The 14,279-nt window shown below is 46.5% G+C and overlaps 1 protein-coding gene across 1 annotated transcript in view; it reads left to right on the forward strand.

Annotated features, from left to right (window-relative positions):
* Positions 1-14,279, forward strand: part of gfra4a (GDNF family receptor alpha 4a) — a gene marked incomplete at its 5' end in the record, with an annotated part of 117,919 nt that overhangs the window by 78,244 nt on the left and 25,396 nt on the right. Inside the window, 2 exons of the mRNA XM_078230560.1 lie at positions 2,004-2,138; positions 3,309-3,472. Coding sequence (XP_078086686.1) covers positions 2,004-2,138; positions 3,309-3,472 — 299 coding nt within the window. The remainder of the gene's footprint in view (positions 1-2,003; positions 2,139-3,308; positions 3,473-14,279) is intronic.

Below are 14,279 nucleotides of genomic sequence, written 5' to 3' on the forward strand. Positions count from 1 at the left end.
GAAAAGAAAGGGTCTGCAGGCTATTCGGAGGTCCCAAAGTTTGCTTTTATTTGTAAAGTAAAGTTTATCTATTAGTCATGGGATGTGGGCGTCGCTGGCTGGGCCAGTGATTATTACCCTTGAACTGAGTGGCTTGCTAGACCCATGTCAGAGGGCTTTTAAGAGTCATCCACATGTAAAGTGTAAAGTTTATTTATTAGTCACAAGTAAGGATTACATTAATGCTGCAATGAAGTTACTGTGAAATTCCCCTAGTCGCCACAGTCCTGTTCGGGTCAATGCACCTAACCAGCACGTCTTTCAGAATGTGGGAGGAAACCGGAGCACCCGGAGGAAACCCACGCAGACACGGGGGGAACGTGCAAACTCCAGACGGCAGTGACCCAAGCCGGGAATCGAACCCGGGTCCCTGGCACTGTGAAGCAGCAGTGCTAACCACTGTGCTACTGTGCCGCCCTGTGGGTCTGGAGTCACATGTAGACCAGACCAGGTAAGGACGGCAGGTTTCCTTCCCTAAAGGAAGGAATGAACCAGATGGATTTTTACAATAATCAACAATGGCTTCATCATCATCATCATTAAACTTCTAATTCCAGATTTTAATGGAATGCAAGCTTCACCATCTGCCATGGTGTGATTCAAACTTGTGGATTACTAGTCCAGAGACAATACCACTGCCTCCCCTTTCCTGCCATTGAAGTACTTTTGAAGTACGGTCACTGTTTCAAAGTAAGAAATGAGACAGTCAATTTTGCGCACAGCAAGGTCCCACAGACCGTAATGACTATATTTAGAGAGATTGTTTGAGAAACATTGGCCTAAATGCTGGGGAGAACTTGGCGTCTTTTCAAAATGCTTCTGAAATAGATCTTGGAGGTGAGAATACTCCCATGGCTGACACCACATGACCGGTATGATCCCGGCTGCCCCAGCTGCATGTTCACTTTCCAGCAGCAGTCACTGGGTGTCACCTCAATGGGTTATTTCACTCCCCCCTCTTCAAGTCCTGGGCACTGTTACCAAGACAATGAAATACTCCTAGTGCATGGAGGGACTATTTAATCTTTTCTCTCCCCCCTTTTTAAAAAAAAATCCCCTTGCAGCAATTAAAAACCTTGACACGAAGTGTGTGAAATTGTCCGAGAAGACATCAGACGCGTGTCCCGACGTTATTACGCACTCGCACAATATTTCGGTGGGCAGGCGGCAGAGTTGGAAGCGCGGTCATCGACAGTCAGACAGGCAGTTTAGCCAATTAAGGAGGTCAAAGGAACACAATTTTACATGGCCTGTCTGCTTTAACAAAAGCTAATGGCATTTGCTACCAAATAAACCTGTTGGACTTTAACCTGGTGTTGTTAAAACTCTAACAGTTGATGGGCAGGCCAGTTGGCCAAGGCAGCCTTGATGTTTTAGCTTCTCCCGGGCAGGATAAAGTGTCAGGGTTAAAATAAAATGTAAAATGTGTCTGGGGACTGAGGCTTGCGTTTGAATGTGCTGTCTGGATACTCTGTGCATAGCTTTTCTGTCCCTATTTATTTTTCATAGGTCTGCAGTGCTTTGAGACAGCTCTGCAGTGGCTGTTCCCCTGAGGGAGCACAATCGAAATGCCAGCTCACACGCTGCCTTTTCTTGGTGCCCACCATCTTCCTGCCTTCCCCGGCAGCAGTCAGCCTTTCCCAGAGTAAATTCCACTTGCACTCCAGGACCGATGGCCAGGAACATGGTTCACACCCACCTCCCAGGCCCATGGAGTGCGTACACACGACAAGCAAAAAATTCAGGCCCTTGTGTGTTTTCAGTGGGTGTGTTATAGCTAACCACGTGCTGAAGTATCATTCTGAACATATCTGCAGTGATGGAGCCGAACGAATATGAAGTTTACGAGCACAACTCTCACAAACCATGTACCAGTGGTCCTCATTCATGGTCTCTCAAATGTGCCCATCACATCTTCCTTTGTTGTGAAGCTGTTAAGTTTTGTTCTTTATCTCTTCTGTTAGGCACTGTGGTCACCCCAAATTACATTGACAACTCCAGCTCCAATGTAGCGCCCTGGTGTACCTGCAGTGGCAGTGGAAATCACAGGGAGGACTGCGAGAGCTTCCTTAACCTCTTCACGGATAACATCTGCCTCAGTGAGTAAGGCCACTTTGTAACAGGAAGTAACTGACATTTAATTTATTGCCTAAAACCAAACTGAAATGCTGTGGATGCTGAAAATCTGAACTAAAACAGTTCTGATATTGGTGAATCGCTATATCAGAGCCAGGAGAGGCGGTCTGAGCTGGTGCTCCCTTACTGGTAGATGGCCCATACCCCTGACCTTCCCTTCCCCCATGACATTCCTTGGGTTAGCCTCTTCGCTTTGCCAGTTTATCAATATCTTTCTCTGCTGCAAACAATTCACCTCCTCTGGACCCAGCTTTATTTCTTTGCTTGACCCATTATCACCTCCTTTTGCCTCGCATCATAGAATCCCTAAGTGCAGAAGGAGGCCATTCGGCCCATCGAGTCTGCACCGACTCTCTGACCGAGCATCTTACCCAGGCCCTATCCCATAACCCCATGTGTTTACCCTGCTAAATTGGCAATTTAGCATGGCCAATCCACCTAACTTGCACACCTTCCTGTCCCTGCTCTATCCATGTCTCCGAGATGGCCACAACATCGAAATCCCAGGTACCAACCCATGCAGCAAGTTCACCCACCTTATTCCGGATGCTCCTGGCGTTGAAGTATACACACTTCAAACCACCTTCCTGCCTCCCAGTACACTCCTGCGACTCTGAAACCTCATCCATGACCTCACTACTCTCAACCTCCTGTACACCAGAGCTACAATTCAGGTACCCACCCACCTGCTGAATTAGTTTAAACCCTCCCGAAGAGCATTAGCAAATTTCCCTCCCAAGATATTGGTACCCCTCTGATTCAGGTGCAGACCATCCTGTTTGTAGAGGTCCCACCTACCCCAGAAAGAGCAGTTTGGCACTGAGTTGTCAGCCAGTCGTACATTCTACATGGCAATGCCTCTTCCAATCGTAGTCCACTTGCCAATCGACCAGCTCTTCTCATGCAGTATGAACTGTTGTTCCATTTACATTCTTGTGAATGTCCTGATGAGTGCAAGATGAAAAGCTTTAACAACATGTCTCTTTTTCAGCAATACTCAAAATTGAGAAGTAGCGAGTGGGTTAAAGCGGAAAATAATGCATCACAGCATCCTCAGGAGATAGGGCGATGAGTCGAGACTGAGGCCCTGTTCTTTCTGGGTTTAAACTTGTCATCTCTTTCTTTATCTGCAGAGAATGCATTTCAGGCATTTGGAAATGGGACAGATCTTAATACAGGCTCTAGTGTTCAACAATCAACTCTCCCCACATCGCAGACCCGAGTGGACAAACACACAAATAACACGGATCTTTCACACCAAGAAGAAAATGTGTTCAGTCCCTCACTAACCACACAGGTAGGAACAGAAAGGAGGAGAAAGATCCTCCCATTGTGCAGAGTTGTACTGAACCACGCAGACTAGTAAGATCTCATTCTGATGCTTGCTAACGTAGACGACCTCAAACAGAAGCACCTTTGTGCTACAGAGTTGAAAGAAATCAGTGAGGATCCCTCTTGCTGACAGCTTTGTTTGTAGGGTATTGTTGTTGGCAGGGGATCCTTGTTGGTAGAGGATATGTACATGACAAGGATATGATTGAACCTGGTTGTGATGCTGAGTTTGAATAGCCACACTGTCTACACTTAAAGGACACGGCTTACACAGAGTATTGGAAGGTCATGAACAGTTTCTAATTCCGTGCTGGCCAGGGCTGCATTAATCAGTCACTTGCTCAAGCATCTCTCATTACAGTATTTCTCATAGTTCCTTTCTATCAACCACTTGTGTTCAGGGAATCTTTCCAGATAATATTATGGTGATGTGAGGAGGATTTGGACACCTGATTATTGTACTCATACCACTTTCCCGGCACGTGGACTCCAGGACAGGCATTACTCAGTCTCTTTCTTAGGCTTTGTCAACAAACATGAACACATTCAATAGCTCTGAGCTGAGGTTCCCCCAGACGAAGGCACTTATTGCAGACATGGTTTTCTGGGGTTGTGATGCTCTCCACAAACTCCATCGTGCTGTAGTCAATCCCCATTTAACATTTTATTTAGTTAATTCATTATTCATTTAATCAACTTAACTTAAAATTTGCAGTCTTTCAACTAATTCCTTGATATAGTTTAAATGTGTAAGCAGATTAAATTCAATATTTACCTGTAACACAAACCAGTATATGTACTGGAGGCAATAAAACAGCACTTCCTTCACCCTCTGCACCAAACTCCCGGCCTTTACACTCTGTGCGTCAGCAGATATTGTTTACTTTTAAACACCTTTTTGAGCCATACCCAAGTTATAATCGCTTCTTGCTCATGTTAATTAGCCCCTATTCAGACAATCACTTAAAGCTGATTGACAGGCAGCATCTGTTAAGCGTTGACTAACTTACATTTCTCTCAGTTTTAAATGCCTATGTTACATTTTCAAAAGTTGAACTAAATTTCAGTCTGGTGTTACTTGCCAATGTTCCTCCTCAGCCTCACGGCTGCGCAGTGCTACAGGTGGTGAGGGGCAGGGAAGGATCAGCACAGCCAACATTCTCTTCGAGATGTGTGCTTGTGCATGCAAGCACTTGGCAATCTTAAAGGGACTGTGCAGGGCAACAAATAGAATAGAAGAATAGAAATAGAAACCCTACAGTGCAGAAGGAGGCCATTCGGCCCATCGAGTCTGCACCGACCACAATCCCACCCAGGCCCTACCCCCACATATTTACCCGCGAATCCCTCTAACCTACGCATCCCAGCACTCTAAGGGGCAATTTTTAACCTGGCCAATCAACCTAACCCGCACATCTTTGGACTGTGGGAGGAAACCGGAGCACCCGGAGGAAACCCACGCAGACACGAGGAGAACGTGCAAACTCCACACAGACAGTGACCCGAGCCGGGAATCGAACCCGGGACCCTGGAGCTGTGAAGCAGCGGTGCTAACCACTGTGCTACCGTGACAAGCAGGTCATACACAGCAAAAAGGAAATTCAAGGGAACTTTGCCACATCCTCACGAGTGTTCCACTTGCATCAAAGGTGGCACAGTGGTTAGCATTGCTTCCTCACAGCGCCAGGAACCTGGGGTCGATTCCCGGCTTGGGTCACTGTCTGTGTGGAGTTTGCTCGTTCTCTCCATGTCTGCGTGGGTTTCCTCTGGGTGATCTGGTTTCCTCCCACACTCCAAAAATGTGCGGGTTAGGTAGATTGACCATGCCAAATTGCCCCTTAGTGTTAGGGGACTAGCTTGGGTAAGTGCATGGGGTTTGGGGGATATGGCTGAGTGGGATTGTGGTCGGTGCAGACTTGATAGGCCAAATCGCCTCCTTCTGCACTGTAGGTTTCTATGATTCTTTGAAATTTCCAGCTTTCATACAGTTTACGATGCACTACCTTTTGCAATAATTCTGTGCTGCTTCCACATCTAAAGTACTTGGTTGGCTGTAAAGCAGTGTCTTCTTCCTCCTGGTGAGAGATTTTCAGTCATAAACTGAATGGATCACCACACATCCAAAACACAATCCAAATTCAACACAATTACAAACTGAGTCTCCCACAAAGGCTAAGGCGAATTGCAAGTGAGGCTAACACAGTCTCTTTCCTCCTTCCTCTCTCCTCACAGGTTGCCTTTGTCTGTCCCCTTATGGCAATCCTATGGAGGTGGGATTTAATAATATTCATAGTAATTGTGAAGGCACTTGATGAAAATTATGAGCCCTATTTTTGATAAGAGGGTTTTTATTTTTCCTATGAATACTGGAACAGTCCTTACATCACAGCAGTCTCTTCCTCTTGTAAGAGAAAAGTGGGATTTGCCAGCAAGCTACATTCTTGTGGAAAGTTGCATATATCCCACGAAATGGAGTTGGACTGGGTTTTTTAATATTTTTCATAGGATCTGGACATCACTGATAAGGCCAGCATTTATTACCCGTTCCTAAGCCCTTGAGAAGGTGGTGGTGAGCCACCTTGTTGAAGCATTGCAGTCCATGGTGTAGGCGAGGGGATGCGATGGCCCAGTGGTATTATCGCTAGACTATTAATCCAGAAACTCAGCTAATGTTCTGGGACCCCGGGTTCGAATCCTGCCATCGCAGAAGGTGGAATTTGAATTCAATAAAAAATATCTGGAATTGAGAATCTACTGATGACCGTGAAACCATTGTCGATTGTCAGAAAAACCCATCTGGTCACTAATGTTCTTTAGGGAAGGAAATCCACCGACCTTACCTGTTCGGTGGAGGAAGACACGTGGGTCACAGTTAGGATGGGTAAAGGTCACGTACCAGAGAGTACCCTGGTGGTTGTCCCCCTTAACAGTAAGGGATGGGTGTCAGACGGGAGAGAGGAGGGGAGAGAGCAGTCAGTGATAGTATCCCCTGTGGTTGTCCCCCTCCAAAATAAGTATACCATTTTGGATACTGTGGGGGGGGATGACCCTCCAGGGGTAAGCCACGGTGACCAGGTCACTGGCACGGAATCGGGCTCTGTGGCTCAGGACGGAAAGAGGGGAACCAGGAGAGCAATAGTAGTGGGGGATGAAATGGTTAGAGGCAGAGACAGGCAGTTCTGTGGGCGTGAACGAGACTCCAGGATGGTAGTCTGCCTCCCTGGTGCCGGGGTCCTGGATGTCTCTGAGCGGGTAGGAAGCATCCTAAAAAAGGCGGGTAACCAGACAGACGTCATTGTCCACATTGGTGCAAATGATGTAGGCAGAAAGAGCAGGGAGGTCCTGAGAGAGCAATTCAGGGAGTTGGGTAGTAGGCTAAAAAGCAGGGCCTCCAGGGTAGCGATCTCTGGACTACTCCCAGTGCCACGTGCTAGTGAGGCTAGGAACAGGGAGATTGTACAGCTGAACGCGTAGCTAAAGGACTGGTGCAGGAGGGAGGGTTTCGAATTCGTGGATCACTGGGAAGTCTTCAAGAGAGGATGGCACCTGTACAAGAAAGACGGGTTACACCTAAACTGGAGGGGCACAAATATCCTAGCTGGGAGTTTTGCTAGTGTGGTTCGGGTGGGTTTAAACTAATGTGACAGGGGGGTGGGGATCAGAACAATAGGTCAATAAGCATAGAGGCTGGGGACGAGGTTGGGGCCAAGACAAGGCTATCTAAGAGGAAGAGCATTCTGGGGGAGGATGACCTCAGTGGGCCTGGAGGTCTGGAGTGCATCTGCTTCAATGCAAGGAGCGTCACGGGCAAGACAGATGAGCTTAGAGCCTTAATGCTTGTGCAGAACTTGGATGTAGTTGCAGTGACGGAGACTTGGTTAAAAGAAGAACAGGACTGGCAGCTGAATATTCCAGGGTATAAGTGTTTTAGGCGAGACAGAGGAGGGGCGAGGAGAGGTGGGGGAGTAGCAATGCTGGTTAGGGAGCATATTACAGCGGTACAGAGGCTGGACAATATGGAAGGGTCAAGTAACGAGTCACTGTGGGTGGAGCTCAGAACCAGGAAGGACGCAGTCACTATGCTGGGGGTATACTACAGGCCTCCCAACAGCCCACGGGAAGTTGAGGAACGGATATGTAAGGAGATTCTGGACAGGTGCAGAAAAAATAGGTTTGTTGTAGTGGGAGACTTTAATTTCCCTCACATAGACTGGAAATCACTTAGGGCTGGGGGCCTGGACGGGGAAGAATTTATAAAATGTGTACAGGAAGGTTCTTTGGAACAATATGTTGACAGTCCAACTAGAGAGGGGGCTATACTGGACCTAGTACTGGGAAATGAGCCCGGTCAGGTCATCAAAGTTTCAGTGGGGGAACATGTGGCAAATAGTGACCACAATTCTGTAAACTTTAGGATAGTAATGGAAAAAGATGAGTGTTGTCCTATGGGTAAGGTGCTGAATTGGGGGAAAGCAAACTACAGCCGGATTAGGCAGGATTTGATGGCTGTTGATTGGGAGAGGCTGTTCGAGGGTAAATCCACATCTGGCATGTGGGAGTCTTTTAAAGAGCAGTTGATAGGACTGCAGGACAGGCATGTGCCTGTAAAAAGGAAGGATAGGAAAGGTAGGGTTTAAGAGCCGTGGATAACCAGTGAAATTGTGGGTCTAATCAAAAAGAAAAAAGAGGCATACATGAGGTCCAGGCAGCTAAAAACAGATGGAGCACTGGAGGAATACAGAGAAAGTAGAAAAGAACTCAAACAGGGAGTTAGAAGGGCAAAAAGGGGTCACGAAATGTCCTTGGCAGACAGGATTAAGGAGAATCCTAAGGCATTTTATACATACGTTAGGAACAAGAGGGTTGTTAGGGAAAGAATCGGACCTCTTGGAGACAAAGGAGGGGAATTATGCTTGGAACCAAAGGAAGTAGGTGAGATCCTAAACAAATACTTTGCATCAGTATTCACAAAGGAGAAGGACATGTTGACTGGTAGTGTCTCAGAGAGATGTGTTGACCCGTTAGAAAAAATCTCAATTACAAGGGAGGAAGTGTTAGGCTTTTTAGGAAACACTAAGACAGACAAATCCCCAGAGCCAGATGGCATCTATCCTAGACTCCTCAGGGAGGCGAGAGATGCAATTGCTCGGCCTCTAACAGAAATCTTTGTCTCTTCACTGGACACAGGTGAGGTCCCAGAGGATTGGAGGATCGCAAATGTGGTCCCGTTATTTAAGAAGGATAGCAAGGATAACCCGGGTAATTATAGGCCAGTGAGCTTGACATCCGTGGTAGGGAAGTTGTTGGAGAAGATGCTTAGAGATAGGATATATGCGCATTTAGAACTGAATAATCTCATTAGCGATAGACAGCATGGTTTTGTACGAGGGAGGTCATGCCTCACAAATTTGGTTGAGTTTTTTGAGGAGGTGACAAAAACGATTGACGAGGGAAGGGGCGTGGATGTCGTCTATATGGATTTTAGTAAAGCATTTGACAAGGTCCCTCATGGGAGGCTGGTGCAAAAGGTTAAATCTCACGGCTAGATGGGTGGAGAACTGGCTTAGCCATAGAAGACAGAGGGTAACAGTGGAGGGGTCTTTTTCCAGTTGGAGGTCTGTGACTAGTGGTGTTCCGCAGGGCTCTGTACTGGGACCTCTGCTGTTTGTGATATATAGAAATGATTTAGAGGAAGATGTAACTGGTGTGATCAGTAAGTTTGCGGACGACACGAAGATTGCTGGAGTTGCGGATAGTGATGAACATTGTCAGAGAATACAGCAGGATATAGATAGGCTGGAACATTGGGCGGAGAAATGGCAGATGGAATTTAATCCAGATAAATGCGAAGTGATGCATTTCGATAGATCTAATGTAAGGGGGAGCTATACAATAAATGGCAGAACCATCAGGAGTATAGACACACAGAGGGACCCGGGTGTACAAGCCCACAGATCCTTAAAGGTGGCAGCACAGGTGGAGAGGGTGGTGAAGAAGGCATATGGCATGCTTGCCTTTATTGGACGGCGCATAGAATATAAAAGTTGGCATATGATGTTGCAGCTGTATAGAACGATGGTTAGGCCACATTTGGAATACTGCGTCCAGTTCTGGTCGCCGCACTACCAGAAGGACATGGAGGCTTTGGAGAGAGTACAGAGAAGGTTTACCAGGATGTTGCCTGGTATGGAGGGTCTTAGCTATGAGGAGAGATTGGGTAAACTGGGGTTGTTCTCCCTGGAAAGACGGAGGATGAGGGGCGACCTAATAGAGGTGTATAAAATTATGAAGGGCATAGATAGGGTGAACAGTGGGAAGCTTTTTCCCAGGTCGGAGGTGACGAACACAAAGGGTCACGGGTTCCAGGTGAGGGTGGCAAGGTTCAACACAGATGCCAGGGGGACGTATTTTACACAGAGGGTGGTGGGGGCCTGGAATGCACTGCCAAGCAAGGTGATTGAGGCAGACACGCTGGGATCGTTTAAGACTTATCTAGATAGCCACATGAACAGACTGGGAATAGAGGGATACAAAAGAAGGGTCTAGTGGGCACATGAGCGGCGCAGGCTTGGAGGGCCAAAGGGCCTGTTCCTGTGCTGTATTGTTCTTTGTCTGGCCTTCATGTGACTCCAGAGCCACAGCAATGTGATTGACTCTCAACTGCCCTCGGGCAACTCGGGATGGGCAATAAATGCTGGCCAGCCAGCGACGCCCATGTCCCATGATGAATTTTTTTAAATTACCCACAGTGCTATTAGGAAGAGAGTTCCAGGATTTTGATTCAGCGACAGCGAAGGAACGGTGACATCGTTTCAGGTCAGGATGGTATGTGACTTAGAGGGGACCTTGTAGGTGGTGGTATTCACATACAACTGGTGGTGGTATCTGCATCTGCTGCCCTTTCCAGTTGTAGAGGTCACAGGTTTGCAAGATGCTGTCAAAGGATCCTTGGCGACCTTCTGTAGTACACCTTGTAGATGGTACACACTGCTGCCACTATACGTCAATTGTGAAAAGAGTGAAAGTAGGTGTGGATGGGGTGTCTATCAAGCAGGCTGCTTTATCTTGGATGATGTCAGCTTCTTGAGTGTTGTTAGAGCTGCACTCATTGGAGAGTATGCCATCACATTCCTGACATATGCCTTGCAGAGGGTGAAAGGTGAAAGGGGACACAAAGTGAGCTACTCACCACAGAATTCACAGCCTCTGACTTGCTGTTGCAGTCACAGTATTTATAAGGCTGGTCCAGTTCAGTATCTGATTGATGGCAACCCCCAGCATGTTGATTGTGGGGGATTCAGCGATGGGTAATGCCATCAAACGTCAAGGAGAGGTGGTTAGATTTTCTCTTGATGGCATTGCCTGGCACGTCTGTGGCATGAATGTTACTAGCTACTCATCGGTCCAAACCCGATTATTATTGAAAAGTTGAAATGAGTAGGAAGCCTTCTTGGAAACTATTTTGACCAAGATAATCAATGAGTATTGATGCTGTTAGTGGAAGGGCTCTTGGGGGGTGTGATGAATCATTAATTTTTGTATCGTTTGAATCAACAGAAAGATCAAGGGTAAGTGAATTCCACTAGACCCATCAAAGTTATTTTTACTATTCATTTTCAGGATGTGGATGTCGCTGGCAAGCTCAGTGTTTATTGCTCATCCTCAGTTGCCCTTTTAACGGGGATGGTCAAACTGTTAGTAACTTGGTGCAATGGAGTGGTTTGCTAGGCTGCTCCAGAAAGAAGAGTCAACCACATTAGTGTGTGGAACCGTAGTCACATTCAGGGCAGATGAGTTAAGCACGGCAGGTTTCATTCTCAAAAGAACATTACAAAATCACAGAATCACAGAGTGCAGAAGAGGCCCTTTGGATCTTTGAGTCTACACTGACACATGAGAAACACCTAACATATTTATAAGGCTGGTCCAGTTCAGTATCTGATCGATGGTAATCCCCGGGATGTTGATTGTGGGGGATTCAGCGATGGTAATACCTAATCGCACTTGGCCCACAGCCCTGAATGTTATGATATGCCAAGTGCTCATCCAGATACTTTTTAAAGGATGTGAGGCAAACTGCCCTCTACGAACCACCCAGGCAGCGCATTCCAGGCCATCACCACCCTCTGGTTAAAAAGGTTTTTCCTCACATCCCCCCTAAACCTCCCACCCCTCACTTTTAACTTGTGTCCCCTCATAACTGACCCTTCAACTAAGGGGAACAGCTGCTCCATATCCACCCTGTCTATGTCCCTCATAATCTTGTGCACCTCGATCAGGTCACCGCTCAGTCTTCTCTGCTCCAATGAAAACAACCCAAGTCTATCCAAGTTCTCTACATAATTTAAATGTTCCATCCCAGCCAGCATCCTGGTGAACCTCCTCTGTACCCCTTCCAGTGCAATCACATCCTTCCCAGAATGTGGTGACCAGAACTGCACATGGTACTCCAGCTGTGGCCTCACCAAAGTACTGTATAATTTCAACATGACCTCCCTGCTTTTGTAATCTATGCCTTGATTGATAAAGGCAAGTGTCCCATATGCCTTTTTCACCACCCTACTAACATGCCCTTCCTCTTTCAGAGATCTATGGACAAACACACCAAGGTCCCTTAGTTCTCCAGGATTTCCTAGTGTCATGCCGTTCATTGAGTACTTCCTTGTCAAGTTACACCTTCCGAAGTATTACCTCATACGTTTCAGGGTTAAATTCCATCTGCCCATTTGACCATCTCATCTATATCTTCCCAAGATACTTGAGTATCCCAAGATACTCAACCTCACTGTTAACCACCCGGCCAATCTTTGTGTCATCCGCAAACTTACCAATCCTATCCCCCACATAGTCATCTATATCATTTATATAAATGATGAATAATAGGGGACCCAGCACAGATCCTTGAGGTATGCCACTGGACACTTGCTTCCAATCACTAAAGCAGCCTTCTGTCATCACTCTGTTTACTACAACTAAGTCAATTTTGAATCCACATTCTCAAATTACCCTGTATCCCATATGCATTTGCCTTCTTCATAAGTTTCCTCTGTTGGACCTTGTCAAAGGCTTTGCTGAAATCCATATAAACTACATCAACTGCACTACTCTCATCTATGCACCTGGTCACCTCCTCATAAAAATTCAATCAAATTTGTTAGATGTGATCCCCTCTCTGACAAAGCAATGCTGACTATCCCTGATCAAGCCTTGCCTCTCCAAGTGTAGATGCTCTCCTTCAGAATTTTCACCAATAGTTTCCCTACCACTGATGTGAGACTCACTGGCCTGTAGTTCCCTGGTGTATCTCTACAACCCTTCTTAAATAGCAGAACCGCATTAGCTGTTCTCCCTCTGGCACTTCCCCTGTGGCCAGAGAGAAATTAAAAATTTGGGTCAGAGCCCCTCCAATGAGAGGGGAGAGATACAAAAGTGTCCAGAGGGGCAATTTTTTCACACAGAGGGTGGTGAGTGTCTGGAATGAGCTGCCAGAGGTAGTAGTAGAGGCAGGTACAATTTTGTCTTTTAAAAAGCATTTAGATAGTTACATGGGTACGATGGGTATAGAGGGATATGGGCCAAATGCGGGCAATTGGGATTAGCTTAGGGGTTTTAAAAAAGAAAGGGCGGCATAGACAAGTTGGGCCGAAGGGCCTGTTTCCATGCTGTAAACCTCTATGACTCTATGACTCAATCTCCTCCCTTGCCTCCCACAGCAGCCTGGGACACAATTCATCCAGACTTCGAGATATCCACCTTCAAGGCTGCCAACACCTCCAATACCTTGTCCTTCCCTACTTCAATTTGCTCAAGAACCTCACAGTCCCTGAATTTACCTTCATCCTTATTCTCTTGGGTGAAGATGGATGTGAAGTATTTGTTCAACACTCTACCGATGTCCCATGGCTCCACCCACAGATTGCCTCCTTGGTCCCTAATGAGCCTTACTCTTTCCTGGGTTATTCTCTTCCCAGGTCCACCCTAAGTAAAGTAAAGTTTATTTATTAGTCACAAGTAAGGCTTACATTAACACTGCAATGAAGTTACTGTGAAAATCCCCCAGTCGCCACATTCTGGCGCCTGTTCGGGTCAATGCACCTATCCAGCAGATCCTTCAGATTGTGGGGGGAAACCTGGAGCACTGGAGGAAACCCATGCAGACACAGGGAGAATGTGCAAACTCCACACAGACAGTGACCCAAGCCAGGATTCGAACCCAGGTCCCTGGCACTGTGAGGCAGCAGTGCTAACCACTGTGTTACCGTGCCGCCACCGTATGGATCCATTTCATAATTGTAATGATCTATGTGATGATAAGTGTTGCTATAACCAGTTGATTCGGAAATCAGGGGTTGCTGCACGTAACCCAGAAGGTCAGACTTGTCACAAACCCTTCATGAATGCCAAAAAAGTACGGATAAAACAACCCTTTTTATCTCATTACAGTGATTCAAGTTATAGTATAGTTATTTTGCAGTTAGATCGTATAGGACAACATTCTGTGACAGACAGGAGGGGTTTAGTTTAGATCAGCACTGATTTCTCCACTCATTATCTGTAAACAGAAAGGATGGTTTTGATTGTTGGCTTCCCCCTTTATAAGTATTTTCGCCAACCCTTCAGTTTTGGAGAGCACTTGTAATCTCCTCCCTTGATTCTCACAATAGCCGGGGATACACTTCATCTGGACCTGGAGATTTGTTCACATTTAAGCCCTCCAATACCTTGTCACTCCCTCTCCCTATGTCAATTTGCTCAAGAACCTTGCAATCTCT

The sequence above is a fragment of the Mustelus asterias genome, chromosome 1 (genome assembly GCF_964213995.1).
Source record: "Mustelus asterias chromosome 1, sMusAst1.hap1.1, whole genome shotgun sequence".
In the NCBI taxonomy this organism is placed as follows: domain Eukaryota; kingdom Metazoa; phylum Chordata; class Chondrichthyes; order Carcharhiniformes; family Triakidae; genus Mustelus; species Mustelus asterias.